The sequence below is a fragment of the Triticum aestivum genome, chromosome 4D, assembly GCF_018294505.1.
Source record: "Triticum aestivum cultivar Chinese Spring chromosome 4D, IWGSC CS RefSeq v2.1, whole genome shotgun sequence".
Lineage (NCBI taxonomy): Eukaryota > Viridiplantae > Streptophyta > Magnoliopsida > Poales > Poaceae > Triticum > Triticum aestivum.
This window is the reverse complement of record NC_057805.1, coordinates 434631159-434655348: the sequence shown is the minus strand read 5'-3', so window position 1 is coordinate 434655348 and position 24190 is coordinate 434631159. Positions and strand designations below refer to the sequence as shown.

Genomic DNA, 24190 nt, shown 5'->3' with positions numbered 1-24190 from the left:
TCAAGCGAGCAATCATATCAGAATTATATTTCAATTGTTTCATAGCATTTGCATTGAAGTGATCTTGTTTTCTAATATAGTTTTCAAACTCATAAAGGCATTGACTAGGATGCATATTGTGAGGATTATCATTTTCATTGAACTTCGTAAGAGAATTTACCTCTACCACCTTAGGCATTGGTGGTGTATTAAGCCCATGTATTTCTTCAATAGGAGGTAAATTTTTAACATCCTCAGCTTTAATACCTTTTTCTTTCATAGATTTCTTTGCCTCTTGCATATCTTCAGGACTGAGATATAAAATACCCCTCTTCTTCGGAGTGGGTTTAGCCGGTGGTTCAGGAAGAGTCCAATCATCATAATTTTTCAATATGTTATTCAATAATTCTTCAGCTTGTCCAATAGTTCGTTCCCTGAAAACACAACCAGCACAACTATCTAGGAAGTCCCTAGAAGCATCGGTTATTCCATTATAGAAGATATCAAGTATTTCATTTTTCTTAAGAGGATGATCAGGCAAAGCATTAAGTAACTGGCAAAGCCTCCCCCAAGCTTGTGGGAGACTCTCTTCTTTAGTTTGCACAAAGTTAAATGTTTCCTGTAAGGCAGCTTGTTTCTTATGAGTAGGAAAATATTTTTCAGAGAAGTAATAAATCATATCCTGGGGACTACGCACACAACCAGGACCAAGAGTATTGTACCAAGCTTTAGCATCACCCTTTAATGAGAAAGGAAATAATTTGAGAATAAAGTAGTAGCGAGTTTTCTCATCATGAGTAAAAAGGGTGGCTATATCATTCAACTTAGTAAGATGTGCCACAACAGTTTCAGTTTCATAACCATGGAAAGGATCAGATTCAACCAAAGTAATTAACTCTGGGTCGACAGAGAATTCATAATCCTTATCATCAATAAAGATAGGTGAAGTAGCAAACTTAGGATCACATTTCATTCTAGCATTTAGAGATTTTTCTTTATACTTGCATAGTAATTTCTCTAGATCATCTATATCCTTACAAGCAAGAATATCTCTAGTTGTCTCCTCATTCATAACATAACCTTCTGGTACCTTAGGCAATTCATATCTAGGAAGGCCAGTTCTAATAGGTGTTTCAGGAGTTTCAGTTTCAAGCTCATCATCAGATTCAACAACATCATGTTGTATTACTCTAGCAATTTGTGCATCAAGAAAATCACCAAGTGGCACATCATCATTATCAAGCAAGGTACTAGCATCATCATAAGCATTATCCATAGCAGAAGTAGCATCATCAATAACTTGCGACATATCAGAATTAATAGCATGTGGTGGTGTTGCAAGTTTACTCAAAACAGAAGGTGAATCTAAAGCAGAACTAGATGGCAGTTCCTTACCTCCCCTCGTCTTTGAGGGAAATATCTTAGTCTTTGGATCCTTCATATTCTTCATAGTGATAATATGATAATAATAATCCCAAGTGACTCAACAAATATAGCTATGCTCCCCGGCAACGGCGCCAGAAAAAGGTCTTGATAACCCACAAGTATAGGGGATCGCAACAGTTTTCGAGGGTAGAGTATTCAACCCAAATTTATAGAATCGACACAAGGGGAACCAAAGAATATTTGAAGGTATTAGCAGCTGAGTTGTCAATTCAACCACACCTGGGGATTAATTATTTGTAGCAAGTAATCAGTAGCACAGTAATATGATAGTTTTGATAGTAGTGACAGCAGCAACGGTAACAGTAACAGTGATAGCAGTAATTTTGTAACAAGTGTAACAGTGACGATAGCAATAGTAACTTAGCAGAAACAATATACGATACATTCGTAGGCATTGGATCGGCGACTTGTTGGATAATATTCATCATGTGACAGTTATAACCTAGGGCGATACGGCACTAGCTCCAGTTCATCGATATAATGTAGGCATGTATTCCGTAAATAGTCATACGTGCTTTATTAAAAGAACTTGCATGACATGTTTTGTCCTACCATCTCGTGGCAGCAGGGTCCATATTGGAAACTAAGGGATATTAAGGCCTCCTTTTAATAGAGAACCGGAACAAAGCATTAACACATAGTGAATACATGAACTCCTCAAACTACGGTAATCACCGGAAGAAGTTCCGGTTATTGTCACTCCGGGGTTACTGGATCATAACGCGTAGTAGGTGACTATAACTTGCAAGATCGGATCTAAAAGATGGATATAATGATGAATTCATAAACGGTTAAGATCAGAGTTCATGGCACCCGGGCCCAAAGTGACAAGCATTAAGCATAGCAAAGTCATAGCAGCATCAATCTAAGAACATAGTGGATACTAAGGATCAAGCCCTAACAAAACTAACTCGATTACATGATGAATATCATCCAACTCCTCATCGACCAGCGAGCCTACGAAGGAATTACTCACTCCTGGCGGGGAGCATCATGGAATTGGCGATGGAGATGGTTTGGTGATGACGAAGAAGGAAGATCCCCCTCTCCGGAGCCCCAAACGGACTCCAGATCTGCCCTCCCGAGGAAGAATAGGGCTTGGCGGCGGCTCCGTCTCGTGGATCGCGATAATTCTTTCTCCCTGATTTTTTCTCTGAAAATAGGAATTTATAGCATCGGTTTTAGGGTCAGCGGGGCCACCAGGTGGGTACAACCCACCTTGGCGCGTCAGGAGAGGGGGGCGCGCCCTGGTGGATTGTGCCCACCCAGGTGCCCCTCTCCGGCAGGTCTTGGCTCCAGAAATTCTTATTATTGATATAAAAAATCCTCGCAAAGTTTCGTTCCATTCCGAGAACTTTTATTTCTGCACAAAAACAACACCATGGTAGTTCTGCTGAAAACAGCGTCAGTCCGGGGTTAGTTTCATTCAAATCATGCAAATTAGAGTCCAAAACAAGAGGAAAAGCGTGAGAAAAAGTAGATACGTTGGAGATGTATCAGTCCCGTTCCCACATGATTTCATAACGTGAGACAGAGGCTCGGCGCCGTTGCTCTTGTACTCCCTCTAGTTGAACTAACAGACGGCTATGATCCGAACACGAAGTGGCTAGATGCAACACCTTCGCAGAAGGGAAAATATCCCGCCAAGCTTCATCCGCACACGCCCAGTCTAGATGGACCTGGACGTTGCGAGAACCCTCCTGACCATTATTGTATGTGCATGGTAACCCACAGAAACCGAGATCCTCAAGCTCACATGTTATAAGGCAGTCTCAGAAGGCCACCATTTGATTCTTATAGTGCAAGTTCATAGATAAGTGCTCATGCTGCCATAGTGCCTCATTATAATCACCACAGACAAACCACGGATCCTGCGAGGCAGCCCGAAGGCGGCATAAGTGATCCCACGTGCGCTGCCTATTTTCCACTCTAGGCTCTCCATACACAAGGGTCCCTCTCCAAGCAGTAGTTGAACCCACATCCATAATTCTGACATCAATGAATCGATTGCAAGCTTCAAGTACTGTTACAGATAAAGATTCATCCCAGAACAAAGCCAATCCACCACTTCTACCATCACTACTCACACCATGGAAACCTTTCAGACCAAGTCTCCACTTCAATTTTTCAACTTTCCTTGCATCTTGTCTAGTCTCGGAAAGAAAGACTAGTTTGGGGTTATTGGCTTTTGAGAGGGCCGACACCTCACGAACTGTCCGGCGGTCCCCCCCGGCAGTTCCATGATAAGATATTCATTGCTTCCGGCGGTCCTCCTCGGGGGAGGCCGCCGATATCCCATTCTTCTCTGTATCCGCTGAGAACTTCAAACGTTTGCTGCTTGAGGTGCTGCTCGAAGGCGATTGACCCGCCCCCAAATCACCCCCACTTCCATCAGTGATAGCAAGCAACTGTTTCGGTGTTCCTGAGGTGATAACTTGTTCAGCCCCAACTAGGTCCATGTTTAACCTTTTCCTCACCTCCTTGTCCACCTATATCACGGTCGCAGAATTCTTCACCGAGCTAGACGTCGTATCCAGAATTTCAGGGTCGAACTTCTCCTGCCCCGGATCCACCGGGGCGGCTGGGACAGCAACGCCCGATGGCCGAAGGTCGGCTGCCTTGGACGGATTAGCATCTGGCCGTGGCTGATTAGGAGCATCAGCATACAGCCAACCACCGTATTTTAGCTTCTTCTCATCGTGTATTCCCAGACCGCATTCTTTGTGCTCATGGCTGACAAGACCGCATACTTTACAGAACCTGACCAACTTCTCATAACGCACCAGATAAACTTGCCACTCCCTTGCATGGACAATACTCACAAATTTCGTGAGAGGCTGTTGAATATCATGATTCACCCTTACCCTGACATAGTCACCACGAGTATTGTCGTTTAACCTCATCTCTAAAATTTCTCCAGCACCCTTCAGTAGTTTCTCCACAATATTCCTTTTGCAGTATGGATTCGGCAACTTGTGGATTTGAAGCCAAATAGGCATATGAACAAACACCACGTCCTCGGCTCGGCTGAATCTGTCGTACTTGCACAAGAGCACCGCCCAGTTGCGGAACAGCCAAGGTCCTTGATACATGATGTGTTCCCAATCACCCAAACACGAGGCTTGGACAACAAATCTGTTGGGGCCGACCGGGCGAAACCTCATGCTCTGCGCTGGATTCCAGGCCGCCCTCATATGCTTGTAGAAAGCCGATGGGCTGAAGTTTTTGTCCGTGTGAACCCTAGCTAGGGCCAGCCACCGGACACTTTCATTGATCTCGGGATCATCCTCATCGATCTCGACATCCTGGAACTCCTCATCATTGAGATCTAGTTGGTCGAAGAAGTTCTCCAGGTCAGGTTTTGTGGCGCTGTCGCTCGTTGCAGAGTTGGCGTCCGAGGGGGACACCATCGGCCCACAGAAGGGGAGGACCGTCGGGGTCTATAGGCGAAGGCCGGAGACGAACGAAGGGAACCGGACTCGGAGGCGATCAGATCGCCTCAGAGGAGAAAAACCCTAGCCGCCAGCGTAGGGGAAATACCATGCATAAAACATAGCGGAGTGTGCAGTTATCTCTACTATTTTTTCGAACAACGCGTGTAATTTTTAATATGCATCCATTATTATAGGATAAGTTGCACGGGATGACAAGATGACAACTCTGTATGTCAATATGACAACTAGAGCTTTATATAGGATGCACATGTGAAAAATATATTATTGAAATAAATGTTGGTCCCACTTGACAGCCAACTCACCTTTTTTTTACAATACTCATCCTTTGTCGCGGTGTTATTCATATTTAAGTAACGAAACCTTTTAATTCCGTGGAGTTTTCTCATTCATCCTCAGCCCGAAGCCAGAGGAGCTACCGAACATGCCCTTAGTGTTATTCCAAGAGCCAGAAGCCCCGTTTGACATGGGTGCACGTCAATCTATGCATCCCATGTGTTGACAAGTGGATCTCTCATGTCAGGTTGTTAGACAAGACAACTGATGGTTTGAATAAGTTTAGATACCAACTCAAAATAAAATTAAAAAATTAGTTTGGATTGCAAATCATGGTTTGTTGAGAAATTGGCCTAAAATGAAAACCAAAACGGTAATGTTGTGATTTTGCTACAACAAACACGCTGTGCGGTCGTGTACAGTACATCATCCCTGCATGCAACGGCAGTGAACTGGCTGCCTCCCAACCCGTAAAGACTTGCCGTAATATCGAGCAAGGTCAACGTGGCAACAGGCGGTTAACTTCCATCCCGTTCTTCACGCCTGCGCTGCCTCCCCCACCAGGTTCATCGAACCTGGACACGGTTTGACTCCCTCTCTCGCTCTCTCCTTCTCTCTTTTCGCTTCTTCCTCCCCCAATCTTTTAAATAGTGATGAAGGCGCTGTCGTCGATCTCCTGACCCACAATCGCGTCCACGTTCGAGGCGACCCTCCACCATCCAATCTGCTGGAAGGTATAGTCGGAGTAGAACACTGGCGGGGCCCAGGAAAAGCCAGGAGGAAAAGGTCCGGAGCTCCACGAAGGTGCTCCCAGAGGAACAACACAGTAAGAAAGACCACTTGTTCCTTCTTTTCGATTTCTCTCTTGCTTTTTCTCGAATTTTTTTCTCCCTTTTGGCACAGCTAGGCAGGCAAAAGCCCCACAGAAAAGTTCTTTTTCAACCGCGTGTTCGTAAAGGGTTTTAGTTCCCGCCTTTGTTTTATCACCTTCTCTCTGTTCTTTTTGTGGTTGCATTCTTTTTCAGGCCTTCATTGTTCAGTTTTGACTTTTGAGTGATCTATAGATGATTTCTGGAATGTTAAACATGATTTTTTTTCCTTAGATTTGTGTGATAGGATAACTGGACCAGATCACTACAGGTGACTTGTTCTTCTGCTGTCTATTTCTGTCTTGGGTTTTACAGTAGAAAGAAATATCATTGGGTTCTTACAGGGGAGTTCTTGCGATCTCTCACAATTTTTCATGAAAGAATACCATTTCATCATGTATTCTAGTAGAAAAATGCCATTTTGTCATGCATGTGTGGAACTTGGTCTACACAGAGCTGTTACTGTCTTACTGAACATTGTAGATGCTCCCATCCTGAAACTGTATTGAAAATAGCAGAGCACCACTGGGTCACCACTAGAACGGAAAGATGGAGAGAGGAAAAAGGCTAGCAGCAACGTGTGCCAGGGCCACGGTACATTCGCAAGCAAGTGATTAGAGCCACCAAGAGTGCATGGAATCTATTAGGCAGAGGAGCACGTCGGTTGGTCTCTCTCAGCCTCTCAGTCTCAGCTGTGCATTAGGACCCTCCACCTACATCAGGAACCCATCACATTAACCTGCCTTTTGACCGGTTCTTTGACCAGGTTCATGCAAATGGCATACCTTGTTTTCCAAACGCTACTAGTACTAGTTAATTAGTGAAAATTAAACTAGTAGTTGATCAAACGATCTGTTTTCGCGATGACTAACTGTGCCGATCTCCAGTCTGATTCTGTACTTCTGCTGCCGCAGATCATGTTCAGACGGTGCATAATTAGAGTTAACAACTGCATTATTGGGGCCTGGCTAGACCGGGGGGCAGCTTATTATAACTTATAACATGCCATAAGTAGTGGAACTTGTCCATAACTACGGTTTAAGAAATTGTATTGTCGTTCCCTTGATGACTTGATCAATTAGCCACCTTGTACATACATACTGGAAAGATGAGTATGCTGTGACTGCATACACAAGGCAGAGTAGAGTAAATAGCAGCTAGGGTGTGATGCTCTCATAAGCTGGTGAGAGCAGAACAAGCGAGAGTGCCTGGTGTTTCCCAAAGTTTCTTTTGCAGTGGTCAGTCTCCTCTGAAACCGCCATTTCTAGTGGCTTCACAAGTCATGACACATGCATTTGATCAAGCCTGAATGTCAAATTGCAAAAGTATGGTTCTTTTATTGGTTGGAGTTCGATTGCATATTAACCGAACGTGTGCATGACTGGGCAGGCCTGGAAGAAAATTGTTCCTTTTCAGCTAACAAAACTGCCAACATTTCAAAACTGCAACTTGATGGGGATTGCTAGTAGTAGTATAACTTAATAAGTTTGCCATGTAGATGTAGGGGCACATCACATACAACCATATGTTTTCTCAAGTCCACTCTGGCCCATATGTGTTTTCTGCAATCACATTCAAGCACATAGAGAGAGCTGAAACCCAGTTTGATTGTTCCTTCTGTCACCTGTCGCTGAAACCATTTGATTGTTTTCGCGGAAATGATTTACAAGTTCAGCAAGTGATGAGCTGTGAGAATAACCTATTCATTAGGGTAGGCGTTTCCCGCGCTATGCTGAATGTGGTGCAATTTTCGACGCAGATTCATAATTTGCAGCTTAGCTTATCTCTTGGCCCTCCAATTAAAATATAGGGGTTGACCTTCATCACGGGCGGAGCTTCTCTGCATCTATATATAATGGACATTCCCTAGCTTCTGAACAATCAACACAAAGCAGCAGGCCTCTGGCTGAGTGTCTCCAATAGTCATCCTTGTGTAGGTTTTCTTTCCTTGGTCCATCAAGTCTTCATTCATGGTTATGAATGATATGCAATGATCAGTGGTGTTGGTGCTTCCATTCTAGCTTGATATATATTTCTTGTTGTTCATGCATAAGTTTCTGATTCCTTCCTTCAGTTCCGGAGAAAAACACCTATGGTCTTGGTTTCCTTGCTGTAAATTGTTTCATTCAGTTGATCAGTTCAGAGCTTAGTTGCACCATGCATGCAGATGGATGGTCATGCATGTCCATGTGTGTGTGTGTGTGTGTGTGTGACTAGTACTAATGATTTCTCCGTCTGAAATACATGGAGAGTTCGTTTCTAGTTCTAACTTCAGTTTCGCAGTATATGCTAATTATTTCGTCCGACGTACATAGGGATTGATGTTCTCATTTCTCGCTCGCTGCCTTATTTCCAGACAGACGTATCCATCTGCACATAGGTGCAAGCAACGTCGGCAAAAATGCCAAGAACCGTGTCGGACGGAGGCGAGGACTTTGACGGCGACGTCTCCAGCCAGACGGGGTCGCACCGTCACACAGACAGCAACAGCACCCACCACCACCATGGCTACAAGGTCGGGTTCCCGCCGGCGAGGGGCCTCTTCGCGGAGTTCGCCGACGGGGTGAAGGAGACGTTCTTCGCCGACGACCCGCTGCGGGAGTACAAAGACCAGTCGAGGTCCAAGAAGCTATGGCTCAGCCTGGTGCACCTCTTCCCGGTGCTGGACTGGGCCAGGAGCTACAAATTCAGCATGTTCAAGGGGGACTTCATCGCCGGCCTCACCATCGCCAGCCTCTGCATACCTCAGGTAACATCTCACTAGCAAGGAAAGCTGCTTTTTTTTGCGTAGTTGCATGCACAGGCAGCAGCACGGTGGGTATCCACTGAACGTACTCTGGGTTCTTACTGACATGTGCTCTCTGGTGGCATCTTACGCCAGGACATCGGTTATGCCAAGCTTGCTTTCCTGCCGGCACATGTTGGACTGTGTAAGTTCAACATACCAATTACCTTTTTCATTCCTGATCAGATCTCAGGATTTCCAGTTTTGCACTTTTGCTCCTGCAAGTCTGCAGCTATAATGATCATAGTTTTTGCTGATTTTCTTTTGCAGATAGTAGCTTCGTTCCGCCTTTGGTATACGCTATGATGGGCAGTTCCAGGGATATAGCCATCGGTCCGGTGGCCGTCGTGTCCCTGTTGCTTGGAACTCTCCTCCAGGAAGAGATCGATCCAGTCAAGAGTCCATATGAGTACAGCCGGCTGGCCTTCACCGCAACATTCTTCGCGGGGATCACTCAGGCGATGCTTGGATTCTTCAGGTGAGCATCCATCGTCCTTGGTCTGTTGACCTGGCAGTTTCTGATGTCATATTGGCATGAGCTCCAGAAAAGTTCATCTGCCTTATGTAGTCTCTGACCCGACTCGATCGATCTGCTGCAGGCTAGGGTTTATCATAGAGTTCTTGTCTCATGCAGCCATCATTGGTTTCATGGCGGGTGCTGCCGTAACCATTGCCCTTCAGCAGCTCAAAGGCTTCCTTGGCATCAAAAAATTCACAAAGAAGTCCGATATCATCTCGGTCATGGAGTCAGTATGGGGAAATGTACACCATGGGGTAAGGATATTCAACCTTTTGTCTATTTTGTTACTTCTGTGATGGAAAACCAATATTTAGTCAACTTAACCTTGCGTTGTTGATTCAGTGGAACTATCAGACGATATTGATTGGCGCATCCTTCTTGGCGTTTCTTCTAACAACCAAATACATTGTAAGATATAGAATATTAATTTCTCAGAATTTTATCTTGGCTCTCCTCGACTATTTTTTGACGATCATGCTGCTCCACTGGGATAATTCAGGCCAAGAAGAATAAGAAGCTCTTCTGGGTTTCTGCAATCGCTCCGCTCATTTCAGTGGTCATATCCACCTTCTGTGTGTACATCACCCGGGCAGACAAGCAGGGCGTTGCAATTGTAAGTCGCTATTTGACTGCTTGCAACTTTTTGCCATCAGAAATTCCAGTAGTAAAAAATTAGTCGAAGATAACAATGTTGATCAATTACGGGATAATCACAGGTCAAGGATATAAAGCAAGGCATCAATCCACCTTCATTTCATCTCATATATTGGTCTGGCCCATACTTGGCGAAAGGATTCAGAATTGGTGTAGTAGCTGGAATGGTTGCCCTTACGGTAATAAAAACGTCATTACCTTTGTAGTTTCAATTTTTCCGCATAGATTTTTTGGAATATCAAACAAGATGTCAAAACCAATGCAAACTTTATCAGGAAGCAATCGCAATTGGAAGAACATTTGCTGCCATGAAGGACTACCAAATAGATGGGAACAAAGAAATGGTGGCTCTAGGAACCATGAACATTGTTGGTTCAATGACTTCGTGCTACGTAGCCACAGGTGACTACAAATTTAGTAGAAAAAAGCTACACACCCCATGCAAATGTAGCATTCTACTGACAAGATATGTTCGCTGCAGGATCTTTCTCACGATCAGCGGTCAATTACATGGCTGGCTGCAAAACAGCAGTATCCAATGTTGTTATGGCAATTGTAGTGATGCTCACACTGTTGTTGATCACTCCATTGTTCAAGTACACGCCCAATGCCATCCTAGCTTCTATCATCATAAATGCAGTGGTTAGCCTAGTTGACTATGAGACAGCCTACCTTATATGGAAGGTTGATAAAATGGACTTCGTGGCATTGCTAGGAGCATTCTTTGGGGTCGTATTTGCATCAGTGGAGTATGGCTTGCTCATTGCGGTGCGAACTACTACAATTTTTGTCATGTTAATTACAACTGAATTCCTCCTATTGACATGCTTAATGAATGTGGATCTTGCATGGAATAGGTTGCAATATCTCTTGGAAAAATTCTACTCCAAGTAACACGACCGAGAACAGCTTTACTCGGTAACCTTCCAAGAACAACGATCTACAGGAACGTTGAACAATACCCAGAAGCTGCCAAGGTGCCCGGGGTTATGATTGTCAGAGTGGACTCAGCCATCTACTTCACAAACTCCAATTATGTTAAAGAGAGGTAAACTTCTTTTCTACAAGATTTTACTCAGTTATTCCAGTCACTGGCATGATTACTAGTATAGGAACTAATTATCCTATTTTTCAGAATCCTGAGATGGCTGAGGGACGAGGAGGACCAACAACAGGAACAGAAGCTGTCCAAAACAGAATTTCTCATTGTTGAGCTATCTCGTAAGGAGACAAGGATTTAGTATATTTTACAATAAGGAAAATACTATTTTATTTATTTATTTCTAAACACTGATCTACTAACTCTTCAACAGCGGTAACTGATATCGACACGAGTGGAATCCATGCCTTGGAAGAGTTGCTGAAAGCACTTGAAAAGCGCAAAATTCAGGTAAAATACCAAAAAAACTAGGAGCAGAATTGTATAACTATTAGTTGCTACAGCAAGAATGTTCATGGAAGAAACACTTAACCAAGAACAAAATCCATGTGTGCCACTTACAGCTGATCCTCGCCAATCCCGGGCCAGCAGTGATCCAGAAGCTGCGGTCAGCGAAATTCACGGAGCTCATCGGCGACGATAAGATATTCCTGTCGGTCGGCGATGCGGTGAAGAAATTTGCTCCAAAGTCAGCCCTGAACGTCTGAAGAAGGCGCGTCGAGCGAAGCATTGTACAGGCGATGCAAAGAGATGTGTTGGTGTGATTTTTATAGAACAAGGAGCACAGAGGTACACGCCATAGTTCGTGCAAAGGTAAATAATGGAGGTGTGTGGAGTTGGAGCGCATCAGGTTTGCAAGGTGTGGTTGGTGAGAAAGGGGGAGATGGTGGCCTAGTTCTAGTTGGACATCTGCATCAGTGTGCCGTGGTTGTGGTGTGTGTTGGCGAGCAGTTGGATGGAGGTTTATCATGATCCATCTTTGGGGGTTTTTTTCCTCTCCAGTTTTTGGATCTGTATCACTGTATCTTGTTAGTGTTTGTACTTCAAGGCTTTATAAAGAGGTTTTGCATTTGGCTGAGTGGACTGGATACAGTAAAGATTCCGACGCTACTCTGATAAGATGAGTTGCTTGTTTGTGCATTCTATCTTTGGGGTATTAGAGTGTCTCTAGCCGATCCTTCAAAACTCCCTCATCGTATTTATCATCCTCTAATCTAATTCCTTACCTTTTTTAGGAAATAAAGTTTGTCCATCTAGCCGATCTCTCAAAAAAAGTCGAACACAAAATTTTGCACACAAATTCATTTGAAACACGCATTTAAACTATTCCATTGCATAATTAAATGACAATACCACATTAACATCAAACCTAACATACTTGAACAGCTCATTACCTAGTACATTTCCACTACATCAACGTTAAACAAGCTAAAGCATCACCAGAGAAAGATAAGAGGAGCTCTAATCCTGGTCGGAGGGGATATTTATCACCCCCACGCCAGAGCGGCCGACCTCCTCGTCGTGGGCGGCAGGCCAAATCCATGAAGTAAGTCCTTGCAACATTCATTGTCACAATGCAGAAAGGTACACAGGCAACTCCACAACATATACCGAAAACGCTTCCTTCGAATACGCACAAGGTTAACTGGGCGGTAGAAAATATGGAACGGTTCGCTCCTGGACGTTGCTCCCCAGGTGATGCTAGGAGCCAAACCATAGCGCCACCGCTAGTCGCCGTCTGATCTGGCCTTCCTTGCCGCCAATGCCTCTAGCCTCTGTTGCGGTGGCGGCAGGCCCTGTCTCCGAAGGAGGTGGGGGTTTCCTCGGGGCCGTGCGCTGAAGGTGGAGGTTGTCCCGTGTGAGGCGGCGCTGATGGGGAAAATGAAGGAAGGGCGGCGACCCTAGTGTTCTTCTCCAGTCCAACTCGCTGATTTTTCTGCTGCCGGTCGTCCTTGATCAGGCCGCCGACAAGTTCTATACTTCTTCATCGGCGGTCTTCACGGATTGGTGCATGGCACTCCTGGACCTATGGATCGGATGGGATCCGGTCGTGCGCATCCGGAAACATCAACCGTGCGGCTTCAAGGGGGAACGTCGTGAATCTCCGGTTTTCTTCGACACGATGGGGTACATCGACATCGGTATCTATGCTGCGATCTCCATGATGTTGACAGAGGTGGGGAATGTCAAGGTGGCTACGATTGGAAGACCAGAAGGTCTCAATGGCTCAAGTTGAGTTCGAGACTGTTAAGTAATGGCGGAGGTGGGGTCTTGGATGCGATGAAAACAATGCTTCACATGCTGTTATGCGTGCATGTTTCTGCCGTGGGATGATGTTCTCGTGCAAACCGCACGCATGATGCATGCCTGGTGATTAGTGATTTGCAGCGGCGGCCTCGGCAAGTGGGGGTGGCAGCACTCGAGGACTTCAATTTTAGTGGTGCTCCTTAAGTACCGAGTCTCGATTTCTAGGGTGAAAATTCTAGGTCTGACCTTCATTGGTACCCAACGAGAGCTCGTACTTTCTTCAAAGGTGAAAACCTTAGATCTGTTAATCGGGCGACGACGGTGCTTGTGCACCGTTTCCTTTCTAGAAGCGTCGCTTTTGAAGAACCTCTTTTGTAGTTCGGGTGCTTTCACTGTTGGCGGTTTGGGTTCATGCGAGTGGTTGATCAATGTGGTTGGGTCTTTTTTTCTTTCTTCTTTTTTTATCCTTTTGGTTGTGTGCATCCTTGATGTCTCGACTAGTTCTTGACATTATTTTGGTGCAGAGACTGGGTGGAATTGATATCTTTGATATTAATATATTCTCTTTGTCGAATAACGCTCAAGGTTAACTCATGACTAAATTTTCAGCTCTAGTCTAGAAATAGAACAGACATATTTATTTAATAGAACTGGTAAGGATTTCCTCCAAATACTTTGATCCATGGCTGAGGGAAGCACAACAGTACAACACAGCAATACATCATTGACAACGCTGGCTTGTGTAGGCATGCAGTTACTCATCCTTTCCATGACTGTTCAAGTGGCCTACTGATCAAAGTCATAGAGGGGATAAAATATACTAGTTTCTTCAACGTAGTTGTGGACTTGTGCACGAGCTCCTCTGCTTATGGCATGTTACAACATACTCTACTTAACAAGCTGTCTCCGGGACTAGGCAGGCCCCAATAATGCAGTTGTTAATTCTAATTATGCACCGCCGACGGAGCATGATCTGCAGCAGGATCAGACTGGAGATCGACACAGCCAGTCGTCGCAAAAACAGACCGATTGCTTCATGCAGCAGGATCAGACTGGAGATCGACAAAGTTAGTCGTCGCAGAAACAGATCGATTGCTTAACTACTAGTTGATGAGATGCTGCAATATTTTATCCCCTTTATGACTCTGATCAATAGGCCGCTTGAACAGCCTTGAAAGGATGAGTGTATAACTGCATGCACACACAAGGCAGGGTAAACAGCAACTAACCAGGTTATGATATGATGTCTTGATAAACTACCAGGGAGTGCTCATAGCCAGTCTGCTTGTTCAGCAGATAGAGCAGATGCACATTCTTTCAACACCGGTTGTGTTCTGCAAAATAATTTACAAGTTGAGCGAGTGATGAGCTGTGAGAATAACCAGTTCATTAGGGCTAGCTTCATTAGGTAGGTGTTTCCTGCATGCGCAATGTTTAATATGGTGCAATCCTCGACGCAGATTCATAATTCGCAGAGCCCACCAATCAAAAAAGAGGGGTTGACCTTTGATGGCAACGGGAGCTTCTCCGCATCTATGTATAATGAACATTCCCTAGCTTCTGAACAATCAACACAAAAGCAGCAGGGCTTTTCATCGCTGTGTAGGTTCTCCTTCCTTCCTCCATTCTTCATTGTTCTGAATGATACATCGGTCCTGTTGGGTGCTCCATTCTTGATATATATTGTTGTTCATGCACAAGTTTCGAATTCCTTCCTTCGGTTCTGCAGAATAGCATTTCTGGTCTTGGTTTTCTTACTGTAAATAAAACAATTCCATTTAATTCGGAACTGAGAACTTGCAGCATGCATGTACCTGGTAATCGTGCTTGTTCATGCGTTTGTATGTGCTTGTTCATGGATGTTTAACTTCAGTTCTCACTACTTCACTTACAGACAGACACTCCCATCCCCGCACCGGCGTGCAGTGCAAAAACTTCGGCGACAATGTCGAGAACCATGTCGGACGGAAGTGAAGATTTCAATGGCAACATCTCCAGGACAGGGTCGCACCGCCAGACAGACCACCATGGATACAAGGTCAGGTTCCCGCCGGCGAAGGGCCTCTTCACGGAGTTAGCCGAAGGGGTGAAGGAGACGTTCTTTGCCAACGACCCGCTGCGGGAGTACAAGGACCAGCCGAGGTCCAAGAAGCTGTGGCTCAGCCTGGCACACCTCTTTCCGGTGCTGGACTGGGCCAGGAGCTACACCTTTGGCATGTTCAAGGGGGACTTTGTCGCCGGCCTCACCATCGCCAGCCTCTGCATACCTCAGGTAACAAACTAGCAAACTTCGCACAGCAGCACGGTAGCCTCCACTGGCTTGTCAACGTACTCTTTCATGTGCTCTCTCATGGGACACCAGGACATTGGTTATGCAAAGCTTGCTTTCCTGCCAGCACATGTTGGGCTCTGTAAGTTCAGCATATATACATTTTCATCATTGTTGAGATCTCAGGATTTCCAGTTTTGCTCCTGCAAGTCTGCAACTATAATGACCAGAGTGTTGCCGATATGCGTTTGCAGACAGTAGCTTCGTTCCACCTCTGATATACGCTGCGATGGGCACTTCCAGGGACATAGCAATCGGTCCCGCGGCCGTCCTGTCGCTGTTGCTCGGGACTCTCCTCCAGGAAGAGATCGATCCGGTCAAGAATCCATATGAGTACAGCAGGCTGGCGTTCACCGCGACATTCTTCGCAGGGGTCACTCAGGCAATGCTCGGATTCTTCAGGTGAGCGTGCGTGGTCCCTGGTTTACTGACCTGCCACTTCCAGTTTATGATGTCATATTGGCATGAGCACCTGGAAGTCTCTGAACCGACTCGATTGATCTGCTGCAGGCTAGGGTTTATCATAGAGTTCTTGTCTCATGCAGCCATTGTTGGTTTCATGGCGGGTGCGGCCATCACCATTGGCCTTCAACAGCTGAAAGGCTTCCTTGGCATCGCAAAATTCACCAAGAAGTCTGACATCATCTCGGTCATGGAATCAGTATGGGGAAATGTACATCATGGGGTAAGAATTACCTAGCTTCCATATATTTCGTTACTCTTGTCATGAAGACCAATATCTTATCAACTTGCCCTTGCGTTGTTGTTGATTCAGTGTAACTGGCAGACGATATTGATTGGGGCATCCTTCTTGGCGTTTCTTCTAACAACCAAATACATTGTAAGATAGAATACTAGTAAATTTCAAAATTTCATCTTGGTTCTCCTCGAACTATTTGTGATGATCATGCTGTTCCATTGGGATAATTCAGGCCAAGAAGAATAAAAAGCTCTTCTGGGTTTCTGCAATCGCTCCGCTCATTTCAGTGATCATATCCACCTTCTGTGTGTTCATCACCCGTGCAGACAAGCAGGGTGTTGCAATTGTAAGTCGACTTGACTACTCACAACTTTTGCCATCAGAAATTTCAGTGGTAACAAATTAGTTGAAGATAACTATGTGGATTAATTACTGGACAATTGCAGGTCAAGGATATAAAGCAAGGCATCAACCCACCTTCATTTCATCTCATATATTGGACTGGCCCATACTTGGTGAAAGGGTTCAGAATTGGTGTAGTAGCTGGAATGGTCGGCTTAACGGTAACAAAAACTTTATGGCCTTTTTAATTTCAATTTGTTTCCTGGAACTTTTTAGGATATCCACCAATGTGTTAAAACCAATGCAAACTTTTTAGGAAGCTATTGCAATTGGAAGAACATTTGCTGCCTTGAAGGACTACCAAATAGATGGGAATAAAGAAATGCTGGCCCTAGGAACGATGAACATTGTTGGTTCAATGACTTCATGCTACGTAGGCACAGGTGACTACATTTTTAGTAGAAAAAGTTACATACTCCATACAAATATAGCATTCTACTGACAAGATATGTTCCCTTCAGGTTCAATGTCGCGATCAGCAGTCAATTACATGGCTGGCTGCAAAACAGCCATATCCAATGTTGTTATGGCAATTGTCGTGATGCTTACGCTGTTGTTGGTCACTCCATTGTTCAAGTACACGCCCAATGCCATTCTAGCCTCTATCATCATAAATGCGGTGGTTAGCCTAGTTGACTATGAAACGGCATACCTTATCTGGAAGGTTGATAAAATGGACTTCATGGCATTGCTAGGAGCATTCTTTGGGGTCGTATTTGCATCAGTGGAGTACGGCTTGCTCATTGCGGTGCGAACTACTACATTTTTTTTCATGTTAATTACAGCTTAATTCCGCCTACTGACATGGCTGATGATTGTGGATCTTGCGTGGAATAGGTTGCAATATCTCTTGGCAAAATTCTTCTCCAAGTAACACGGCCAAGAACAGCTTTACTCGGTAACCTTCCAAGAACAACAATCTACACAAATGTTGAACAATACCCAGAAGCTACCAAGGTGCCCGGGGTTATGATTGTCAGAGTGGACTCAGCCATCTACTTCACAAACTCCAATTATGTTAAAGAGAGGTAAACTTCTTTTGTACAAAATTTACTGATTTATTGGCATGATTACTAATATAGGAACTTATGTCCTATTTTCAGAATCCTGAGATGGCTGAGGGACGAGGAGGAACAACAGCAGGAACAGAAGCTGTCCAAAACAGAGTTTCTCATTGTTGAGCTATCCCGTAAGGAGACAACAGATTTACTGTATTTTATAATAAGGAAATTACTAATTAATTAGTTAATTTATTGCTAATGGTTTATAACACTGATCTACTCACTCTTCAACAGCGGTAACTGATATCGACACAAGTGGAATCCATGCCTTGGAGGAGTTGCTCAAAGCGCTTGAAAAGCGCAAAATTCAGGTAAAATACCAAAAACTAGGATCAGAATTGTACAGCTACTAGCTGCTACCGCAACTCCGCAAGAATGATCATGGAAGAAACACTTTACTAACAAATAAATCCATGTGTGCCACTTACAGCTGATACTCGCGAATCCCGGGCCAGCAGTGATCCAGAAGCTGCGGTCAGCAAAATTCACGGAGCTCATCGGCGACGACAAGATATTCCTGTCCGTAGACGACGCAGTGAAGAAATTTGCTCCAAAGTCAGCCCTGAACGTGTGAAGAAAGTGCGCCTCACAAAGTGATGTACATGTGAAGCAAAGAGATGTGTTGGTGCTGTTTTTATAGAGCAAGGAGTATACAAGTGAATGGCATAGCTTGTGTAAGGTAAATAATGGAGGTGTTCAGAGTTGGAGCACGTCAGGTTTGCAAGACGTGGTTCGAGAAAAAGGAGATGGTGGCCTAGTTCGACATCTACATCAGTGTGTGCGGCCATGGTGTGTGTCGGCGAGCAGTTGGATGGAGGTTCATATCATGATCCATCTTTGGGGTAATTTTTCTCCCCGGTCTTTGGATCCACACCTCTGTATCTTGTTAGTGTTTGTACTTCAAGTTGAAGGCTTCATAAAGAGGTTTGGCAAATTGGCCCAGTGGTATGGTGCACTAGATTGCGAGGCATGCTCGAACTTGTGTGAGTAACAAGGATACTAAGGGTTCCAGCACTGTACTCTGATAAGATGAGTCGCTTGCTTGCGCATTCCAGCTCTGGGGTATTGAACCAAACACATGGTGTGCATGTGTGAACCTTGCTATTCACCGCCACATGTGTAAGCTGTCGAGTGCTCTCTGTGGCCACGAGAGGCGTACGGATGCCTAGTACTTACTCAAACTTGCTTGACCACGGCAGCTAAGTACAGAGATAGGTGGGCTCACCGTCTCCGTCCGCCGCCGCCGCCGCCGCCGTCACTGGTCCGTTCAGGACGAACAGATCAATCGTCGCCGCCGTCTGCTTTCCGATGCTACACAGTAGGAAGCAGCAGAAGCGTTTGCTCGGCGGGACGAGACAACAGCGGCTGGCTCGCCTGCGCCGCCAACGCCTCGGCTGGCGCGGTGGCGCCCGTGCCGTGCGGCCGACGAGCCCGTTGCCGTGGTCACAATTTGGGCCTACGTTTTCCGTTCCGTCAGTAGTAAGTTTGGGCCTGAGCAATAACACTTTCCACCCTTCTAGGAGTAAGAAAGAAGGAAATGCAGCCCACGACGGCCCATATCTCTCTGTTCTTCTTCGTGGAGCTCCCTCCCTCCCTCCATGGAAATCCCTTGGCCACCGCCTCCCCACATGGATGGGATCCCCCGCCTCCAATTCCTCCTCCTCCTCCTCCTCCTCCTCCTCCCCCCCCCCCCCCCCCCCCCCAATGGCGGCGCCCACCTCTCGCCGCCGCCGCCCCCCCTCTCCACCGCCGCCCGCCTCAGACCGCTCTCCCCTCTCAGACCCATCCTCCCTCCTCTCCTCTCCGCCCAATGTTCGAGCAGCCGCCCTGATTAAGCGCGCCCGCAAAGGCCGGGCGCCCGCGGATTGGCACCGCAGCACCCTGCTCGCCGCTCTCACGCCTACGCAACGTTGCAGCCTCTCAGCCGCAGAGGGTCCAAGATGGGTCTCTTCGCGTATGAGCAGGCTCTAACATGACGGCCACGGTCATGGACAGGTACCACCAGCGCTCTCAGAGAGGGTTTGAAGCCAAATTTACTTATCTATAGCGCCGTGATCAATGCATTGTGCAAGGATGGTAATGTTAGGGATGCAGAGTCAATCATGAACGAGATGTCTGAGTCTAGGATGTTAGGATGAAGCCCGACACATTCCACCTACACGTCAATTGTTCTTGGGATTTCCAATCCAATGGATAAAGAGGGGTGTGTGCCAAACGCCGTGACATACTCAACCCTAATCAATAAGCTGTGCAGTAGTGTGAAGGTGAATGAGGAATTGGGTTTGATTGGCAAAATACACAGTGTGACATGGGGCTGCATTCAAGATGCCTGGAAGCTGTTTCTTGATATGAAAAAGAAGGGATGCAGACCAACTGTGTATACGTGCACATCACTTATAGGTGGGCACTTATTCTGTCAAAAAAATCACTTATAGGAGGGCAGTGTGTGTCAAGGATGGCCATTGGACTATTTCATAGGATGGCAAGAGATGGTTTGCTCCCTAATACAGTGACATATAATGGTTCGATGAATGTTCTGGTGGACTGGGGGAGGGTAAAAAATGGATTCTGCACTTATTGTTTGTAATGTGATGCAGGGACATGGTTATTTACCTGACACCGTGACTGACATACAATGTACTGATCAAGGGCTATTGCGCAATTGGTAATACCGATAAGGCAATATCCATGCTGATCAATATGTTGGAGGGCAGAGCTAGAGCTACACTTGTAATAATTATAGGCTTGCAAAATAAATACCTCATGGTGGACCAGAAACTTATAGCCTTTCCTGATGCAGTCTCGGACCGCAACTTTGATGACCAAATAACCAATAGTGTCGAAAATGATCTTATATTTTTGGACGGAGGGAGTAACAAAGATGACATTTCAGTCTTGTGTTCTTAATTAGCAGAACTGGATCTTGGACTATCTCAACAGTTGTATGATGCATTGTTGTCTGGATTAAGCAGAAGTCAGAGATGGTTTAAGGCAGAGAAGCTGTACAGACGCATGGTTGGTTAGGGTTTATGCCCAAACCAGGAGGCATGTAATTATTTTGTTATTTCACTTTTGAGAGCCCTGAAAGTTGACCGACTATGGATGTATTCAGAAATATGTCTTCTCAGTGTCGTGAGCTCCACCTTGTTGGTTATAAAGAACTAATATGTGCTTTATGCCAACTTCATAGAAGAAATTAAGCCCAATTTGTATTTGAAGACATGCTATCGAGGAATTTTAGTTCTGATAACATTGTATGGACTGTTCTCATCAATGGACTGATTGGGGCCGGATACAAAGACTTGTGCGTGGAGTTTCTGCACATTATGGAAAAAAATCATCATAAGCGTAGCTTCTGTATGTGCACAATTGTAGCAAGGGAAGCATTGAAAGAGTAGCCATAGAATCAGCTGGACTTGATGCACTGCAGCAATTTGGGATTTTCTTGTGATGCCTCATGTGCCAGAGCTGTTAATCTGGAGTGAGTTAGATGGCTAGAGGGACCTTTTCATTGTTTTGCTACTTGGTCTTCCTTGATCCTTGTTATCTATTCCCAAGGCTTCCGCATTGTGGTTCCAGTGAGATCAAAGAATGCCTATGTGCAGCAAGTTTCATATCCAGTTTAGCTGTTACACGCTGAACATTCCCATCATTTTGCACTCTACACTGAATCACTGATTACCAACCTCTATTTCAAACCTCAGGTACGGACTTCAATTCCTGTGCTTAAATTCTAATTTCCTATATCCTGTGATTGCCCTGTAAAGTTGTGATGCATAATACCTTCAAGATTCTTGTTGTGTTTAGGATTCCTAGGGATTGTCAGAAATGGGAGCCAGAGTTGGAAGACCCAAAAGATCAATTCCGTGAATACTTCCCGATTGGCCCTTTAATTGGAAAGTGGTGCAAGATGCATCAGGTGATATACCTCTTACACTGTCCGCATTTTGCATAGGCATAAAAAAAAGCTGTTTTCCCTGCAATAAACTGAGACTGAAAACATATGCACAGTGTAAAGCTGTTACCAATTTCCTGGACTCTATTTGGACAAGTCCCTTGCGAGTTGCGAGCATGGTTGCCTTGCTCGCTGCTCGTGGGCATGGGAAATCAGCCACCTTTGGTCTTGCTATTGCTAGAGCCATCGCAGGTGGGTAAGCTCAACCAGATGAGCCTCCCCATATGAGCATGCCTTGTTGGGATTTAGCTTCTACTTAGGCCAAAGGGGCGGACCACGGTGCTCCTATGCAAGCCAACACAATGGAAAGCAGCACGCAGGCCCTCCGAACTGGGTCACATAAATGTATGAGTGCAGCAGGCACAACATGTCAACAACTTGGGGCCTCCTTGGGCTTTAACGACGGTCACCCCCAACCGTGTCACGTTCATCGGTCTTAGGACCGGTTCCAATCCTAGCACATGACAATCTGATACTCTATATTTTGGTTCAGAAAACAATTTTTCTCTGTGTTTTTGAACTTGTAGAATTCTTCCTATTGCATGCTTAGAAGCTCCAGCCGTTTACTGGGGGCATCAATATCTGCCATTTCTAGCTACTGATTAGTTAAGCAGGGTATGGCTAGAACTCTTAAATATGCTGATATATTGCCTATATTGGTTCGTGCATCAGTAATCACTATGCAAGAGCTAAAGTGTAAACTCTACCTTTGGCAATTCAGCAGGAACAACAAATTGCGATGCCAGGTCACCTCAAGTTGAACTTGCACAGGATGGTGAACAGATGCATGATCACTGCCATTCCATTTAGTGGACTGACCTGCCCAAACTGATTTCATGGACGCCAATTGGTTCAGAAACCGCTATGCTGCTCGCCGTTACCAGCATGTACCAATACTTGAGTCTGAGAAAGAAAGAGCAACCAAACCTGTTTTGGGCTTTCATGCATGGTTGCAATTTTTGGAGCTCAAAGTCAGTTCGAGTCGAAACCTGTAGCAGAATCCGTCGCATATTTTCACGGCGCGGCCATCGATCCGTGATCCAACAACATTCAAGAGTGAAAACTCCATATGTCCATGGCTCCAGGGGACATGCGGGTAAATTGAGCAGTGAGAAGTGTGGAGCTTATAGCCAGGCCGACTGTTGCGCAACGTTGCCATTCCATTCCAGCCTAGCTTTGGTCGCCTGCCTGACTGCACAGCACAGGAAGCGCGCGGTTAATTTACACGAGCGGATGCAGTAGGTCAGTAGATCCTCGTGACGCGCATTGAAAGGGATTGCGAAAAAGCCTGTGGCAATGCCTGAGCTCGCATGCTTGCACAGTACGTACGATGGATTGGTCCCTGCGCCTGCGTGCGCCTGGTTCAGGTCCAATATTACGCATACGATGAGGCAGGAAAAGGCAAGGGGGGGAATGAAGAACCGCTGCGGCGGCGCAGCGAACTGCTGCCGGGGCATGCATGCCCTCGCTGAAGCCGATCTGCCACGCAGCCATTGGCCGCGGCGACGGGGCCTCATCACGTGGCGCTGCTTCGGAGAGACCTACCACGTACTCCGTCGTCAGAAGCCTTGTTTGTTTCGCTCGACGCCGGTCAATATCTAGCTAGCCAGCAGCACTGCCGGCGCAAGCGACACGAAAACGACGAAGACAGCTAGGCTAGGCCACACGATTCCTTCGAGCATTCTATGCTCTAGGCTACAAAATACACCCTCCCTTTCTAAATACAAGTTTTTTCAGAGATTCCAACATGACTACATATATACAGAGCAAAAATGAGTGAATATACACTCTAAACTATGATTGATATACATTCATATGTAGTCCATATTGAAATCTCTAAAAAGACTTAAACTTAGAAACGGAGAGTACTTGAATGTTTTGATTGAGTGTGTGCGCGCGCCAGTCACCAGCATGCTTCGGATGCTTTTGCATGCCAGCAGGCATGTTTCCGGTTGATTCAAACCTCTGGTCTTCCTTCACCCTGTATGTATTCAATTCAAATACTATGCGATGTCGGCTCGGCTCAAAATTGATGAGATCACGGTTTGGGCGCGCCGTATTGAATACCCTGGCCAGTTCCACTGTCCGCCCGCTTTGATCACGCGCTGTCCGTGATCCACTTCAGCTCCTGACCGAGGAGCCAGCGTACTTTCTTAAAGTGTCGTGTCAGTAGACTGCTAGTAGCCCGTGCGTGATGCATGTGATCGACGTTTCTTCTCCTTGCCATACTTCAAGTTGAGTAGTGTGTGTGTGTGAACACTTGGTACGTTTAAGCTAAATATAATCTGCTGATGCGACATGCACTTATCTTTACTTTGAAAAATGAAACTAGATATCATGTTTTATTTCCTCTCTGCAGGAGTATATGCGTATGCTCCCATATGTAGTGTCTCTGTTAGGATTTAACTTTTCCTGACCAAGTGTATATGTAAGTTGGTTACTCTGGTTCGTCGAGAACTTCAGCCAACAATGTTCTGTTTTTATATCGACGTACGTAGGAGAATCCCATGTGTAAATTTTACTCAACATATGTGCTTTTTATAATTTATTAAGGTCATGATCTTGTCTGGCTTTA

At 45.5% G+C, this 24190-nt stretch overlaps 2 protein-coding genes and 1 long non-coding RNA gene across 4 annotated transcripts; all 3 read left to right on the top strand.

The window, feature by feature from the left end:
- Positions 1–5694: 5694 nt before the first annotated feature.
- Positions 5695–11999, top strand: LOC123098407 (sulfate transporter 1.2). Of its 2 annotated transcripts, none has more exons than XM_044520384.1 (14): positions 5695–5979; positions 8379–8771; positions 8904–8952; positions 9078–9285; positions 9407–9581; positions 9670–9735; positions 9827–9940; positions 10044–10160; positions 10257–10383; positions 10463–10749; positions 10839–11029; positions 11117–11202; positions 11295–11371; positions 11485–11999. In XM_044520384.1, exons 2-14 carry the CDS (start codon positions 8424–8426, stop codon positions 11626–11628), a joined length of 1989 nt encoding a protein of 662 aa, XP_044376319.1. In that variant the 5' UTR covers positions 5695–5979; positions 8379–8423; the 3' UTR covers positions 11629–11999. The 2 variants fall into 2 exon arrangements, with proteins under 2 accessions (XP_044376319.1, XP_044376320.1); XM_044520385.1 differs by lacking the exon at positions 5695–5979 and adding an exon at positions 7829–7955.
- A 3114-nt stretch (positions 12000–15113) lies between these two features.
- LOC123098406 (sulfate transporter 1.2) lies at positions 15114–18322 on the top strand. The gene is made up of 12 exons (XM_044520383.1): positions 15114–15440; positions 15670–15899; positions 16008–16182; positions 16273–16338; positions 16430–16543; positions 16644–16760; positions 16856–16982; positions 17061–17347; positions 17437–17627; positions 17703–17788; positions 17895–17971; positions 18091–18322. The coding sequence occupies exons 1-12, from the start codon at positions 15114–15116 to the stop codon at positions 18232–18234; spliced, it is 1941 nt and encodes a 646-aa protein (XP_044376318.1). The 3' UTR covers positions 18235–18322.
- A 1053-nt stretch (positions 18323–19375) lies between these two features.
- Positions 19376–22556, top strand: LOC123098404 (uncharacterized). The gene is made up of 3 exons (XR_006447738.1): positions 19376–21364; positions 21468–21579; positions 22337–22556. It is a non-coding gene; the product is annotated as an uncharacterized lncRNA (long non-coding RNA).
- The last annotated feature ends 1634 nt before the right edge of the window (positions 22557–24190 follow it).

Excerpts from the sequence above, each read along its gene's own strand:
- LOC123098407 (XM_044520384.1), top strand. The coding sequence starts at position 8,424 with ATGCCAAGAACCGTGTCGGACGGAGGCGAGGACTTTGACGGCGACGTC. Across the intron at positions 10,161-10,256 it reads CTGGAATGGTTGCCCTTACG|GAAGCAATCGCAATTGGAAG; the intron begins GTAATAAAAACG and ends AAACTTTATCAG. Across the intron at positions 11,203-11,294 it reads TCTCATTGTTGAGCTATCTC|CGGTAACTGATATCGACACG; the intron begins GTAAGGAGACAA and ends ACTCTTCAACAG.
- LOC123098406 (XM_044520383.1), top strand. The coding sequence starts at position 15,114 with ATGTCGAGAACCATGTCGGACGGAAGTGAAGATTTCAATGGCAACATC. Across the intron at positions 17,789-17,894 it reads TCTCATTGTTGAGCTATCCC|CGGTAACTGATATCGACACA; the intron begins GTAAGGAGACAA and ends ACTCTTCAACAG. Across the intron at positions 17,972-18,090 it reads TTGAAAAGCGCAAAATTCAG|CTGATACTCGCGAATCCCGG; the intron begins GTAAAATACCAA and ends TGCCACTTACAG.